Source organism: Dinoponera quadriceps, unplaced genomic scaffold (genome assembly GCF_001313825.1).
Source record: "Dinoponera quadriceps isolate SergipeBrazil2010 unplaced genomic scaffold, ASM131382v1 scaffold777, whole genome shotgun sequence".
Classification (NCBI taxonomy): domain Eukaryota; kingdom Metazoa; phylum Arthropoda; class Insecta; order Hymenoptera; family Formicidae; genus Dinoponera; species Dinoponera quadriceps.
In genome coordinates, this window is record NW_014555488.1 from 817,963 (window position 1) to 833,480 (window position 15,518).

General features: G+C 40.8%; 2 protein-coding genes across 7 annotated transcripts; one reads left to right on the top strand and one right to left on the bottom strand.

The window, feature by feature from the left end:
• Positions 1-7,118: 7,118 nt before the first annotated feature.
• On the bottom strand, positions 7,119-12,952 carry LOC106744367 (zinc finger protein 76-like). 6 transcript variants are annotated; one of them, XM_014619065.1, is made up of 6 exons: positions 10,143-11,156; positions 9,524-9,763; positions 9,184-9,416; positions 8,969-9,062; positions 8,673-8,908; positions 7,119-7,883 (listed from the first exon to the last, which is right to left on the bottom strand). In XM_014619065.1, the coding sequence occupies exons 1-6, from the start codon at positions 10,374-10,376 to the stop codon at positions 7,538-7,540; spliced, it is 1,383 nt and encodes a 460-aa protein (XP_014474551.1). In that variant the 5' UTR covers positions 10,377-11,156; the 3' UTR covers positions 7,119-7,537. The 6 variants fall into 6 exon arrangements, with proteins under 6 accessions (XP_014474551.1, XP_014474552.1, XP_014474550.1 ...); XM_014619066.1 differs by having other exon boundaries at positions 7,119-7,472; positions 7,672-7,883; positions 8,673-9,062; positions 10,143-11,155; XM_014619064.1 differs by lacking the exon at positions 10,143-11,156 and adding an exon at positions 11,370-12,952 and having other exon boundaries at positions 8,673-9,062.
• A 746-nt stretch (positions 12,953-13,698) lies between these two features.
• On the top strand, positions 13,699-15,087 carry LOC106744335 (cilia- and flagella-associated protein 20-like). Its single transcript, XM_014619010.1, has 2 exons — positions 13,699-14,594; positions 14,693-15,087. The coding sequence occupies exons 1-2, from the start codon at positions 14,254-14,256 to the stop codon at positions 15,006-15,008; spliced, it is 657 nt and encodes a 218-aa protein (XP_014474496.1). The 5' UTR covers positions 13,699-14,253; the 3' UTR covers positions 15,009-15,087.
• The last annotated feature ends 431 nt before the right edge of the window (positions 15,088-15,518 follow it).

Below are 15,518 nucleotides of genomic sequence, written 5' to 3' on the forward strand. Positions count from 1 at the left end.
AAATCTAATTTTTAGTTCCTATGAACTAAATTCAAGATCAGAAATTCTGTTTCTTTCAACCAAGACGCATTTGTTTGTTGTCAATTTAATAAATCTTCTTTCTCCGTACACGTATTATGTTACTATTTAAATTAGCGTTTCGAGTAGCACAAATAATAAAAAGTGTGTTAAAAACGGTCCACTGAAATCTTGTGTTATTTTAACAAGATGAATGTATTAAAAAGTAATATGTTAACCAAGTAAATATATTATAACATTATGTTTGTGTATTTTTTAATACATTTTCATGTTAAAGTAACATAAGAATTTCAATTGGATTGGTTTTAACACTTAAATTTTTCACTGATCTTACAGAAAAATACTACTAGCTATATATAATAAGTTCGCCAGTTATGAATTAGCGTTACTTAGTAGTTTTACTCAGTACTCATACGAGTAATAAAATTACTATTTATCACGGACCAACTTATCACAGCCAGTAATATTTTTTTGTGAATGTATATACATTCTGTGAAAACATCTGTGAGGAATCAACGTAGAATCGACGTGAAATAACATCTTTATATGAATCTCACGTCGATTACACGTGGATGTTCTCATCGAATATGTATACNGAAAAGGGAATGTATGTCTTTAACATTATATACCGTTTTTTTTTCCGAGTACCGCATCGCGCGCGTTCCTTCAAGGATTAGATTACGTCAATCTGCCGACGCAGTAAGGGAGGTATAATAATAGTACATGTGTCTCTAGAGAGCAGGAGAGAAAGAGAGAAAGACGATAATTAGCGAACAGTTCGACTAAACACACGTATCGTTAGGGGCAACACGCTCCGCGGTCACGACCGCAGTGTGCCATTTTCCCGATCATGCGGAACAAAAGTATTCTCTACCTTACACACGCGAATGTTTTACACACCGAGCGACCTTTGGTAGGACATCCGCGCACATTGCGGCAATGCTCGTCTTCGTCTTGACACGAGAGAAAGAAAAGGAACTTTTCGAGGCGGGAGTTCGCGGCAGGTTCCGCATGCGGACGAAAAAAAGCGCGGATCGAAGCCTCTCGCGAGTCTACGTGCAATTTCTCCCACGGCGAAATCGCGATCGTTAAGTGGAGGAGCCTCGAACTTCATTTCGATGAATCACGCTACCGGTTCGACGTTCGTACACGAAGGGGCGATGGTTTCTATTACGGCACCGATTGCTGTCGCGTCTGTGTGTTGTCACGCGTGCTCACAGCTAAACGACGACGCTCTTCGCTTTATTTCGCGATCTGCCGAATAAATTTGCGAAGTATTATCGTGTCTCTTGCGCAGAAGGAAAAAAAGAATACTAGAAGCAAGTAAATGTAATTACCTGTTTTCAGCCTCTTCTCAAAGTCAAATAATGTTTTTATCAGTTGAAGCGTATTTTAATAGTCTGTAATAAATATGCTTACTTATAGTGAGCAGAATATTCAAAATCGACGCACAAGACATCTTTAAGAGTTCTTTAAGAAACGTTTTTCTCAAAAATATTTTAAAGTTGATTTATGCATCGATTTTGGACATTTTGCTCATTTGAATACAGTAATACCTTAACTCATAAATATACTATTGAACGTAAGTGTAAGATAGTTCTAAACTTAAAAGAGTACTTATTAGAATTATGTAATACTTTTTTTCCGTTTGAGAAAGTGGATTTAAATTTCGATTTTTCTGTTCAATAAATATTTTCCAAAAGTAATTTCTGATATTTTCAATATCATGAATTTGATACTAGTCGCAATTGTTTTAACATATATAAGTAAATATCTACTTATACGAAGGAAATATATTATACATATTCAATTATGTTTCTACTTCTAGTAAATATTTGCCAAGGAATATTAGAGTAGCCGTTTTACTTGGGAACTAAGTAAATATTACTTGAACGGTAGCACTTTTTTTTCATTGCTCGGTAAACACTAACCAACAGTAATATTATAACAATGTTATAATTTCCCACTCAACAATGTAACTGTTATATACACAGAAAAAGTGCTAGATTCAAGTAAATAATTATTCAAATATAGTGTTGTAATAGATACCTTTTTAGATACAGATACAGATGTATCTTTTTAAGGCGAATAACTCGATATAAATACAGATACTATAAGAAAATATCTAGATCAACACTGCTCAAATTCTTCTTAGCAAATTTTTACATGAATCAAGTAAATGTTTCTTGATCCAAGTAAAATATTTTTCATGTAAATTATTCAAGTAAAATATATTTATTTGATCTAAATAAAATTTACTTAATTCAATTAAAAAATCGCTAAGGACTGTTGGAGTAATTATTTACTTGAATTTAGCACTTTTTTTTGTATACAACGTACGTTTACATTATTGATTGAGAAATTATAACATTGATATGTAATATTGGTTGGTGTTTATTGAGTGTTTAAAGATAAAATAACGATTGATAACAACTTATGCATCGCGATGCATTGCACGGTCAAAGAGGAACCGATAAGCATAATCGTACGCAAACACTGTCGATAATTTACATTCTCGCACACAAAGACAGAGAGAAATAGATAGAGAAAGAGAGAGAGAGAGAGAGAGATATCGTGGTGCACTGTTTTCCATACTTGCATATTACCGGGCGATTGATGAGCCTGAAATCGATCAGTTTTTTTTTCGCGAGCAAGATAATTATTCTTCCCTCTTTTTTATATCACGTGATATCACCTACGCTACCGAATGTTACGTCCTAATTTCTCGCAATCATTCCTCCGCGTCATCGGTTTTTCCATTAATAACTCTATCACTCTTGGCTGTCATTTGCCGCATTATTATCTCTTATCCGACGACTATTCATTTCTCTGAATCTTTAATTCTATAGTACCACGCGGGCGTTTTTCATTCTCGTCGATTACATAATCATGAGAAATGCGCGGAGCTAGAATATATCACGCGGCAATAATTCGCTTACTTCGCTACGACTCACATGACTACAATCACGTCTTGGATATCATATTTACGCTGTATCGTTGACAATGTAGATCATCAATCTCACAGAAATACCTCTCATTATTGTATCTTATCAGTTCACTCCTATTTATTGGTTTTTCAGGATCGAGTGATATATGAAATGTTTTTAGCTGAAGCTACTACGACGCGGAGGCAACTGTGTCTCGCGTGCGAAATTATACGTATTATGTCAAGCTTCAAGTGGTGAGGGAATGATAATGAGACGGCAGTTGATGACTTACAGTCAGCTGCTGATAAATAGCCTGGTCATTGAACCTCTGTAATTCGCCCCGCAATTACTCTCTTCGCACTTCGTTCCCACCGATTTCTCGTATTTCGCAGAATACGAGCGCATTAATTCCTTCTAAAGACAATACTTGCGTTCAGCGGAAGCAACAACTTAGTAAGCGCATTATTATTATTAATGCTTTTGATTGACGCATTCTTCTCAGTCTGTGAAAAAGATTTAAAAGAATACTCTAATCATAGACAATAATCACAAAATAGTTAGTAAATTGTTTTTTTCTGCCGAACGCAAATGACGACGACAAGTCGTGTTCAGTAGAACGTTTATTTTACAACTGTCGGAAGTTTCCTGTGTTGAGATTAGATTATTCTTCTAGATTTTAAAGAATAATCCAATCTCAGCTCAAAAAATTATCAACAGTTTCGAAATAAATGTTTTGCTGAACGTGACTGATGATTACCCATTGTTTAAACTTTCATCGTGGCTCCTTTTTATCTCTCTCTCTCTCTCTCTCTCTCTCTCTTCTCCTCTCCTCTCTTTTGATTAAATATTAAGTATTTAAAAGTATTTAAATAATTAATATATACTTAATAAATATTAATTATTATAAATATTTAAGTAATTAAGGTCATATAGATTTTTAATTCTCTGAGATATCGAGAAACGAAAATATGTATTTCTTTTTTATGAAGTACACACGTAATCTTCCTGGCGATGCAGATCCGTGTTTACCGGTAACCAATAGTAACTCCGCAACGCAGAAAAGATTCTGAATCGTCCTGATCAATAGTTTTCGATGCTTCCAGTGTTTTAGTAGAGTTTAGCTGTAAGGGAAGGTTGTGCAAATATTTAGTTGATCCAATATTCTTTTAGCCACACATAGTTTCCTTATTATCTCTGCGACGTTATCAGGGCCTTTGATCATCGTACGTCGATTATCTTACATGCATGTTGTCACACTGTCGATAATAATATTTGTATGCCTATGAAATAGTATAGTACGATGATTCGTCATATAGAAACGGACTTTTAAATAACTTCTCGTTTACTATCGTGATCGTGAGATCCTAACTATTGCCAGAGATATTTAATAATCGACCTTCCCCGTAATATCATTCGACGCTGGTAGCTAAGAAGAAACGTGCTGAGTCATTATCAAATATTTGAACAAAGTAGAACCTCCTACATGAGTCACTTTTCTAATGTCAATACTGGTTATCAGCATAGATAGCCGCCAGCTATTTTGGAAAATTTATAAAGTCTGTCCAGTGAAAGTATAAAAAGAAAGTTGTCAATCAATCGACTTGAATGTGTGATATTTAAAAACAAATTTTTGTAAATGAGATAAAATATTTTTTTAACGCGTCGATATTAATTCAAAGAATGTGAAAATACATTCTTACTTGAATAAAAATTCGACATCCGTCGGATTGAAGCATTATAAAACAGCGGATATCAAAGGCGAACGATCTTCGTGACATTTCTCTGGGATATGTCCACGATGGCATTTGATGCATATGCCGTTTGTTTCTCTGTAACGCCGATAAATGTGTTTATAAAACAACTTGCGTTCCATCTGGAATTATCGACTTGGTGCGTTAAAGTTATGTCGCTTTTTATTATTCGCAATTAGAATCATTGTTCCTTCCTTTTCTCATTACTATCGACAACGCGCATCAGTTCAGACTTGACACATAATTATGAACGCAGAAAATTCACACAACTCCTTTTATACAACGAATTTATTTATATATATATATATATATATATATATATATATATATATATATANTTCGTGTGTGTTGTGTATGTATATATGTATGTGTGTTCCGCACTAACTAACTCTACAAATAATTCTCGGTATTTGTCGGCTGAATACGCTAATACGTTAATTTTCTGCGTTACTGGCACTTCTGAAGTATCGTTAATCACTAGTATCGAGCTTTACCAGCTGTCATTTGGTGTCGGCTTTAGAAAAATACTCAATTTTTGATTCTCTAAGGTCTAGAACGCAAGAATGACGATTGAGCCACGAGCATTGAATCGCCTCGGATGCCCTTTCTGTCAAAAATTGATTATTTTTTGGTGTGTATATATATATATATATACCACTATTTATTGTTGCCTATTTCTATGTGTGTGTGTGTGTGTGTGTGTGTGTGTGTGTGTGTGTGTGTGTGTGTGTGTGTGTGTGTGTGTGTGTGTGTGTGTGTGTGTGTGTGTGTGTGTGTGTAATATATATATGTCGGCAAGCGTCCCGGAAAAAACGTAATCGCAAAATACACGCTTGTATCTCTATGCGCTAATAATGCGGTAATAATGTTGGTTATATAGATTCGAGTTTCGCCTCTGTGTTACTTAATATACACTACTTATTGTTTGTGTACCGATCGTTACATTTGTACAAACGCTAAGATGTTCGCTCGACGAATAGCTCGACGTATCTCGCCTGTTCTCTTTTATTTTTCTTCTTCATTTTTGCGATACTTTGGTAAATTTCGTCACGTTTATCGTATTTTTTTACAGCGTTTATTTGTTAATCGTACATTCATTTTTCTGAGGAGAAATCGCGGCGCTTTTCGAAACGTAAAATAAATTTGGCACCGATCGTGCGTATACGTGATCCATTAAGCCGTCCTTTAAACATCTTATCGTTTATTAATCGCTGAGTCATTACCTTCTGCCTTAATTACATGTGTACTTCTCTGGTTCTTCTGGCCTGCCTGCGACGACATGCTATTCTCCTTCTCTCCCTCTATCTCTCTCTCTCTTTCTTCCCCTCCCCGCTTACGCCCCGTTTGCGGTGTTTGAACGCGTGTGCGAATGTATACGTTATACGGAAGCACGGACTATGGTCTACGTTACACGAACTAACTTAACTACGTTCTTCCTAAAGCTACTCAGACTTCGATTTAACATTTACCTCGTGTATCTCGTTTATAAGAATAACGTCACGACCGTATATTTGTAATATCGACTACGGTGTCTACGTCGCTTATCAATAATTAATACTACATCGACTAGACTCGCTTACGTGCGACGACGTTCGATGTCACGCTCGCCGATACGTTATCTTCGCCTTAAAGTTAACTATCTAATTTGACACACAATTTTCGTATACAGTCTTAATAGTTATGATGATGTTCGTATCGTGCTAAAAATATGTCAGACTACAAAACCCTTTTTTTTCTTCTTTTTGCAATCTCCCGTTCTCTTTTTTCTTTTTTTTTCTCTTTTTTTGGTCGATATATATAATGTCTCGTATAAATTTCCCTGTGGAATACGTTCCTGATCGGTGTCAGTAAAATAACGTTTTTCTTTTAGAATCTTCTTCTTCTTCTTCTTCACCGTTCGAACAGTACTATAGATCGTGTAATCTACATTCGTACAATATCCCTATTATTATATATTGGCTTAACAGACGGCAAGTTGTCAATTTCATAACCAGTATAAAACGACCAATACCAAACAATTATCACAGAGTCGTCAAGTTAATTTCACGTATGCGTAGGTAGTGCACACTTAATTACACAAGGTGTTTCGCTAAATATAAAAAAATAATCTTCCCTTTATATAAAATAGAAATACATAAATTATAATTCATATACATGATTATAAATCAATGTCATTTCTCTGTACTGATACCGCCTTAATGATAAAATAATAACGGCGTACAGTGGCAGTGAGTACATTTTTATCGCAAAAAGGAAAAAGTATGCTAATATGCGACAATGGAAAAAATCTATCAATGGAAACAATCTGTGTCTAGCTTAAATATAAAATTCAACTTACATAACAATTGCTTTGCATTCTTAGAGGCATTTAACAATTTCTCATCTTTTACTAGTAAAATAACGGGGGGGGGGGGGNTACTAGGACTACCGATATTCAGGAGATCTGGCTATGAAATCTCGAACTTACTTTCCCTGTTATTTACACGTTACGAAGTAAAGCTTCATCGTTAAGCTCACTAAACAACGATGAAAGTTTCCCGACATCCCGCATTAATGAACACTCCTCTCGGACAAGTAGAAAGATATAGATATTCGATAAATAAGTAACAAAGTATATAACACCAACAACAACGTACTTAGGGCTAAAAATGTAAATAAGTTAAGAACAATAAAGCATACAAAATCTCCCCCGTTCTCCCGTTAGCACCGTTGCTTGCTCTCCGGAAATAAGATTTGCATTCTCATACGGCAACTAATACCGACGCGATGGTCGTACCTGCGACAGACAGAACGGTTATTCGAGTTATTCTAAGACCAATCTTCATACTGACTGCCCACGGTTCATCTCATCAAGTCAGCCGCTCTCTGCCGATCGCGATGCACCTCCCGCGGGTGCATTCTTTTACGATGCGAAAAACAGTTTCCGGAGCTTGCGAAAGCTTTCGGACAATAAGGACACTGATAAGGCCTCGCACCCGTATGCTGATTTATGTGGAATTTCAGATCCTGATTACGCTTGAACGTCTTATCACAAAGCGGGCACGCGTGCGGTCTCAGATCCGAGTGCGTTATGCTGTGGGCACGTAATGTCGAATTCGTCGGGTATACTCTGCCGCATACGTTGCACGGGAACTGCACGCCGCCGTGGTACTCCTTGTGTCTGAACAGATTCGACTGTGTCTTAAAACTGGAAAGAATCGAATACGTTACATTAGCGAGATTCCGAAATCTTGCGCGGTAACAGCGATATCCCGTAATATTACACAATTAGACTTATAAAAAATTAATATTCTCTATATGTAATCTATAATATTATTCCATAACTTTTTCTACAGAGTGCCCAGAAAGTTTTGACGAAGCGACCGTGTGCAGATAGAACGAGTTAAACTGTGCAGAAAAATATCTTTTTGCAAACAATCACACAAAATTTCGAATTATTAATTATTGAAAATGGCCATGTACAGAGACTTCCTTTAATTAATAATTAAAAAATTTGCGTGTTATTCATGATTTCTGATCAGAATTTTAAGATAATATTAACCTTTCTTATAAGAAAATTTCAAATATCGCAAAACAGTCATTTTTTGCATATAAAACCTTAATTATTTTGGAAACCTGATGTTCTGGTGAAATTTGGCTCGTGGCATCGTTTTCAGATGTAAAAATGTATAAGAAACATCTTGTCTGGTTCAAAGTAATTGAAAGAAATATTTCTTAACTACCATTTAAGTAAACTACTTAATTATTAATTAATAACTTGAAATTTTGCATGTTTGGTAAAGGACTTTTCTGCTCAGTTTAATCCATTCTATCTGCACACTTCCGGCCGCTTCGTCAAAACTTTCCGGACGCCTTGTATATATAACATAGATATATTTCTATTATAAGATCTATTATACATAGATATATCTACATATATTATTTCATAGCGTCAAAATTATATAATTATGATTGCTATCACACAATACAAACGCACATTCTCCCGCATATGTCGCAGCCGTATTTTCCTTTAGGCCTGTGCGTTTCTAAATGCACTTTCAGGTTTCCCTTCGTAGAGATTCTTTTACTGCAGATTGGACAGATAAAGTTGCTGGACGTATTGTTATCACCGTTCGTGTGAAGTACACCGTTTGTGGAATAAACGTGTTGAGATCGTAGAATGGCCTTCCCGTCGAATCTTCTGTCTCGGGGTAAATGTGACCACAGGTGATTCTGCAAACCGATTTGCGATATGAAGGATCGAGCGCATATTGTACATTCGTGCGGTTTCACCATCATATTGGACACGGTTTTCCCATTATCCTCGTATAATTTCGTTCCACTCGCGTCTTTTTTCTCCTCGTCCCCCACCTCCGCTTCAGTGTTTCTAAGCAAACAAGAAATTTATCTTAAGCAAGTGCACTCAACTGTGTTGGCATACATTTTTCTACATGGAAAGCTTGATAATGTAGACACTTCGTTTTTGTTGATAGTATAAATATTTCTACTTTTTTGTTAATGGTAATGGTTCTGGTGAATATGATGTCCTGATTATTTCTTCCTCCTTGTCCGAAGAGTCCGAAGCTTCTGACGCAGATTCCTCCATACCGCATTGTAAAAATAACATTGGATCCACTTTCACCTCCATTTCCTCCATGTTCGGAGTATGATGTTTATCTTCTTGGGAATTTAACTCTGGTGGTCCCGGTGCTTCGTCCTCTGTTAAAATTTCTATTGCACCCTGCAGAATAAAGCATTAGTAAGTACTTGTATATCACACACAAGAGTGTAATATATGAACACACATTGAAATTGTTATTGACAGAAAAGCCAGAAGAGCATGCATACCTTTGTCAATATTGAATGTAACAACCCTCGGTCTTCTACTTTCTTTGCAATATCTTGGGTATCTTTAATATTGTGCATCTGTTCATGTTGTACAGAATTTGTATTGTCAACGTTACCGTAGAGCTGTGACTTCAGCTTCTCTTGGGTACGGTATGCCATCATTGCAAAACGATGGACACCCTCCAGTCTCTTAATACATACAGAACAAACCATCTTTGAAAATTTATCCTCCGACGATACCTGTGAAATATATTAAAAAGATAAGTATATGATATAATATAATAAGAGAATGTAATATGCACTGAAGCATATATTTATATATCTTTGAAAATACAGGCAAGAACAATAATTGGCAAAATATTTCATAGAAAATAAGATTTTTGTATCTACACTGCGTTTTTAAAAATATATACAGATTTATCTTTTATTTAATCTTTTATTTTTACCTGCTAAAAATTTTTTTTAACCGGTGAAAAATAAATTCGAGAAAAGAGGAATTAATCCAACACATTAAGGATCACCGATAAATGTCATTTCCAATTATTAATAATGTCATGTCTGTCAATTGTGAAATTAGTAGCAAAAACATTATTAACATTATTGTCATTATCCGCCGTACAATGTATCGTAATTCTTTTCGGCAGTGTCGGGCAATTAACCTAGCTTTCGGCGCGTCACGAGCGCCGGTAATTCCGTTAGGCAGGGAGGGCCGGTGTTTATTTAAAAATCCCCGATATTTTTCGCACAATACATCTGATTGACGCATTCTCCGTAATTTATTCCGTTCGACGTCATTTCCCGACACTCTCCCGTGCTCCACCACTACCATCACCGCCGTCACCACCACCACCATCACAATCGCCACCCCTCATTTCCGATTATATTTATAGATGTAGTACTTATATAGCGCGCACTGCACGGTATACTTATTGCAATCAATAAAATGCTAATTTTTAACACTTTTACAGCCCCGCACGAAATGGTCGCGCGCACGACGGATATATTTCGCCTACACGATCGCCAACACCGCTATCGCGTGTGACATTGTTATTGCAATGAGCTCGTTGACATTTCGCGCTTGCCATTAGGATCGCTGAAATTAATTTTCGGCCGGAGGACCCTCGCGACGTGCATGTCGCCGCGTCCCTTAAGGCACTCGTGAAAATGTCGTCGACGTTATACAATCCCACGGACACTGCAGATCGCACCGTGATGTTCACGATTTGTTCCGATTCGTTCTTTCGATTCATCACTTGGCCGGGGAAAAATTATCCGGAGAAAAGGAGCGATCGAAACGCGACGATCAGCTCGGATCTGCACCCTCGTCGCGTCGTCCACGCACGAATCCGTTTCGTCGCCGATTTCCCGCGATCACAGAGTCACGATCACCAAATCACGATCGCGAGGACCCGTCACGGTCGCGCGTTATCGCGATTCGTCGCGAGAGAAAAATCGGCACACTCGTCCACGGCACTCGTTCCGCTTGGCAATCTCGCGTCTCGCTCTGAGAATCGGTCTCTTGTCCCGACCGATCTCGAGAGGTTGGCGATCCCGTCGTTTGCCGATCGTTGAACAGCGCAGATTTCAAAATTCGAAAGTCGCCGACGACTGAAATTCGCCCGCCGACTGGCGCCGTGGCTGTGATCGTGATACGTACGTACACACACACACACACACACACACGTTATATAGGGGGAGGTGAATTTTCCAAAAAATAAAAGAGCAAAAAACGGAAGAGGAAAAAACGAAAGCGGGACAGAAAGAGAGCGAGGAGCGCGATAGAAAAGAGAAACAATCGCGCGCGGCGCGGGAGACGCGCGGCGACTCGTCTCGCGACCACACTCACCAGGATGTACAGATATTTCCGTATCTTCGTTTGCAGGTAATGACGCCGGCCGTCCTCGGCGAAAATGTGCAGCCCATCGTCGTCGGCGGTGATGGTGGCCGCACAAATCCGGCACTGGAACACAGCGGGCCGACGGTCCGCTTGCCGATCGCGCTGCCCGAGATCGCGTGCCGCCGTACCCATTTCAAAAAGGAACAGGGAAGACAACGGGAAGCTGAATCAAGTGTGGATCCGCTGGAAGAGAGAAAGAGAGAGGGGGGAAGGAGGGGAGAGAAAGAGAGAGAGAGAAGAGGATTAATTAAAAATGGAGCGGGACTGGATTTTTCCTCTCGTTGCACAGCTGAAAGACTTTTCTTTCCGTTGATCCCCGCGAACGGAAAAGAAAGAGGAAGAGAGAAAGAGGGAGAGAGAGAGGCGTCTGTTGTGTGAGTATGAAGGAGAGAAAGAACGAGAGAGAGAAAGAGAGAGAGAGAGAGAGAGAGAATGAGGCACGCGAAGAGCGAGTAGTAAACGTCGGCACGCACGCGGTACTCGTGCGGCGCGAGGAAGAGCGTGAGAGAGAGAGAGAGAAAAAGAGCGATAGAGAGAGAGGGGGAGAGAGACGGCACGTCGTTTTCTTTTCCCCCGTCCCGTCCACGTAAACGACGGCTAGGACGCGCGTCGCCTCACCGCCCCGACGCGACGTCTTCATATATCCGAACGACGGCGGTGCATCCTCGTGCGAGGAGCGGCGAGATGCTGCGGTGCGGAGGTGCCGAGAAACGGTGCCGCTTCGGCGCGCGCGTGTCTCCCCGAAAACGACGAACGAGCGAAAGCGCGACGTGCTTGATTATTCTATAACGATTTTCCTTCTTTTTTTGTTCCGCCGTATGTACTTTTGTGTGTGCGACGAGCCGCCGCCGCGGGGATTGGGCGAGGAGGATTATAAAGCGGCGCGCGGTGTACGGCGCGACGCGACGCGAGACGTCGTCGTGCTCCGTTGCTTTACTTTATAAAAACAGACGCGCGACTCTCGTTGAGCTGTGTCGCACGGCGCGGCCAGCCGCGGGCGTCGGCGGCTTGTACGTCCGTCCGTCCGTCCGTCCGTCCGTCTCCCCCCGAGTGCTCAATACAAAATATATAATAGCATTCGTCGATTTGAAAAACATATGTATATAACCAATTGTTTTATTTATGGATTCCGCCGGCGCTTCGCGGAGCGGCGCGCCGCCGCGCCGCGGCGTCGCGCGCGCACGTACCTACAACAGCGGCGTCGCTTGAAAAGTCCTCCTCGCCGCCGCCGCCGCCGCCGTCGTCGTGGGTGGTGGGTCGCAAAAATCGCGCGTGTTACATCGCGACGACGATGACGACGCGCAAAGAATAAAACGCATCGGCAGCGCGCAACTTACTCTTAATTGGTCCGCCATGCCGGCCGGCGAATGAACGGCAATTTTTTTCGTCCCCTTCGCGATTTCCCGCGCGTGACATGCGCCGCGGGGACGCGCGTCCGCGTCGTCGACGGCACGGTCGAGACGCCGCGGTGTCCGCTGACCCGCGTGACGAGAGTCTCCGTTCGCCGATCGGCCGGACGCGCGGAATTTCCCTCTCGAGCCTCCGGCTGTTTCCCGCCATTTTTCGCGCCCTTCGGGTGTTACTACGCGCGCGCGCGCGCGCGTGCCGCGTTTTTGCGCGCTGCGGAAAATAGTTCCGGATACTTGACGCGAACGAGCAGCCTCCCCTCGACCCGGGGGCGGGGAACGGCTGGCGCTACGCTCCACGTCCCCATTTAAAAAAATCAATACTTAATAATTAGCAATTAATACGCGCGCCGAGCGCACGTGTGTGCGTATGTCTGGCGATTATCCTCCTCCCCGTCCGCCCGCTACTTTCCCGCCCCCTTTGTCCCTCGTCGTCAATCCTAACAATAAAGCCGCGGGTTCGTATAATGAGGCGATCATTATTTCGTTAATTATTCGTATTGACGTTTGTTATTTTCCTTTTTTGTCACGGCGACGGGATTGCGCGCGCGATCGCGTGCGATTCAGGGAAGGAACGTGCAAAGAGAGAGAGAGAGAGAGAGAGAGAGAAAGAGAAAGAGGAATTTCCGCGGTGACGGATGGATGAAGATCCTTCGGAAAATGTAACGAAGCGATGACAATGACATGTTCATCACGATCGGCGACGATAATGACGATAGCTTCCAATCGCGCGACAACTCGGTCGCGTGTTTCGCATTTCGTCGCCTTTTTCACGCTGAAATTGTTAACAATACGCAACTGTCAAATCGAATGAACGTTAATGAAGCAAATACAACAGATATCGCGGTCATAATTATCAATGCTCGATATATCATTTGCACGGACTAATAAATGTTAATTACGTTAGATTGTTTTTCTCTTTCATAAAATGAGATTAAAAATTACGAGCGATTCCCGAAAATGAATGCACCTCATTATTATTATTATTATTACTGTTGATGCTTTCGTTAATTATTATTATTGCTTATTAGCGTTTTATCGCACGTGTATCGTCGGATGTTCTTTTCGATATAGCTCCTAGTCTATTTATCGAAAATGTTTGCGAACATTATTTCCGATAATTACGATAGAGAACGCAAAACAGAACGAAAAACAATAGCGAACAGATGCCGGACATAACCTACGAGAACGTCTGCAGAGCATTAGAAACACCACCATAGAAACAATGGTCAAATTCCCGTCGTTCTCCACGGAGGCTTTGCGAGGAAAGAGAGAAATCACGTATCGAAATGTCTCGTAGAATACACGCTACTGCCAGAACAAAAAAAGTTACTTCGACAGTATCTTCCGCATGACTGTGATACGCGAGTCTCTCTTTTTCTCTCTCTCGCTCTCCAATCCCCATGTAAATTACCCGCGAAGAAAGAATGTCAAGCGACCCAAACTGCGGTTACATATCCTTGCTGTGCAGTATCGCAAACAAACCGCTGGATCTATGGTCGAAGCACGTTTCCTTGGACGGTCAAGTGCGCAGGGTGAGCGACGATGAGCTGCACGGGGACAAGGTGATCGAGATCCTGGGACCCCGTAACAGTGTCGTTCCCACGAGCATAACTGCTCCCGCCAAGATCTTGGACACTTTAAATATAAGGCTGGCTATTCTCGTATTGGTAATAAAGAATTTGCAGTCGTATTTCAAATTGGAAGTCCAGGTACAGGTGATGCAAGATGCTCTGACAGAGGCAATGGTGCTTCTGCTAAAGTCCTAACGTCCTGTTTCCTACATACAAAGATAACAGATAAGAGCCAGCATCGACGGAGGTTCTCCTTTACGACGTACAATCTCGAGAAATTACCGCATGTCAGTACGAGCATGGCTCGAATTCCGCTGAAATTGGAAGAATGTTGGAACACCCTGGAGATAAATCTTCAGACTCTCTGTCATATGGCGTACGGGACGGATTACGAGGCGCTGCTGAGGATAATCGTTTATCCAAACTGCCGACTGAGAAGAGTTTATCTGCAGGATCGCCATTACAATCGTAACGAGACGTCCGCCGAGCTGTACAACGCGTTCCTCGATGCATTCATGTCCAAGTGGAGGATCAACTTCGTCGAGCAGACTTGTCAGACGGAAGAATGTTACACAGGTTCCACATATGTGCGCTCTATAGGAGTATGAGCATACGTGTCAAGATATGTATCCATTTCTTATGTGATTTTTAGGATCATTAAGAAAAAGGGACTTGCGTCTTTCAGCAAATGAGACTACCGACGTGCTATCGACGAAAGCTGATTTACCTGGAAATGCTGATAACACAGACATGTTGGAAAATTTGAACGAACTAGGCGCTATCGCAAATTCGCGAGACTCGAAGACAGTGAAAGGAAATAACATGTTATCAGGTGCATTGAAAGATGAAGCAAAAATGCCGAATAATGTTATCAACCGACGAGGTTGGAAACTTTCGAAATCTCTGATGAACGAGACGGTCGTAGAAAGTAAGCTAAGAAAGATCAGTAAAAATGAACAGGAGAACCGAAACAAGAGAATAACACGCAAGACCGCAAACTCCTCTATGAAACTTAACAACCGTACATTGCATCCTGCGTCTTCCATTGGGACAAGTCAGTTTCTAAAGATGCACGTCGACAAGACGCTTTTCCGGAATAAACCAGAATTCCCGAGACG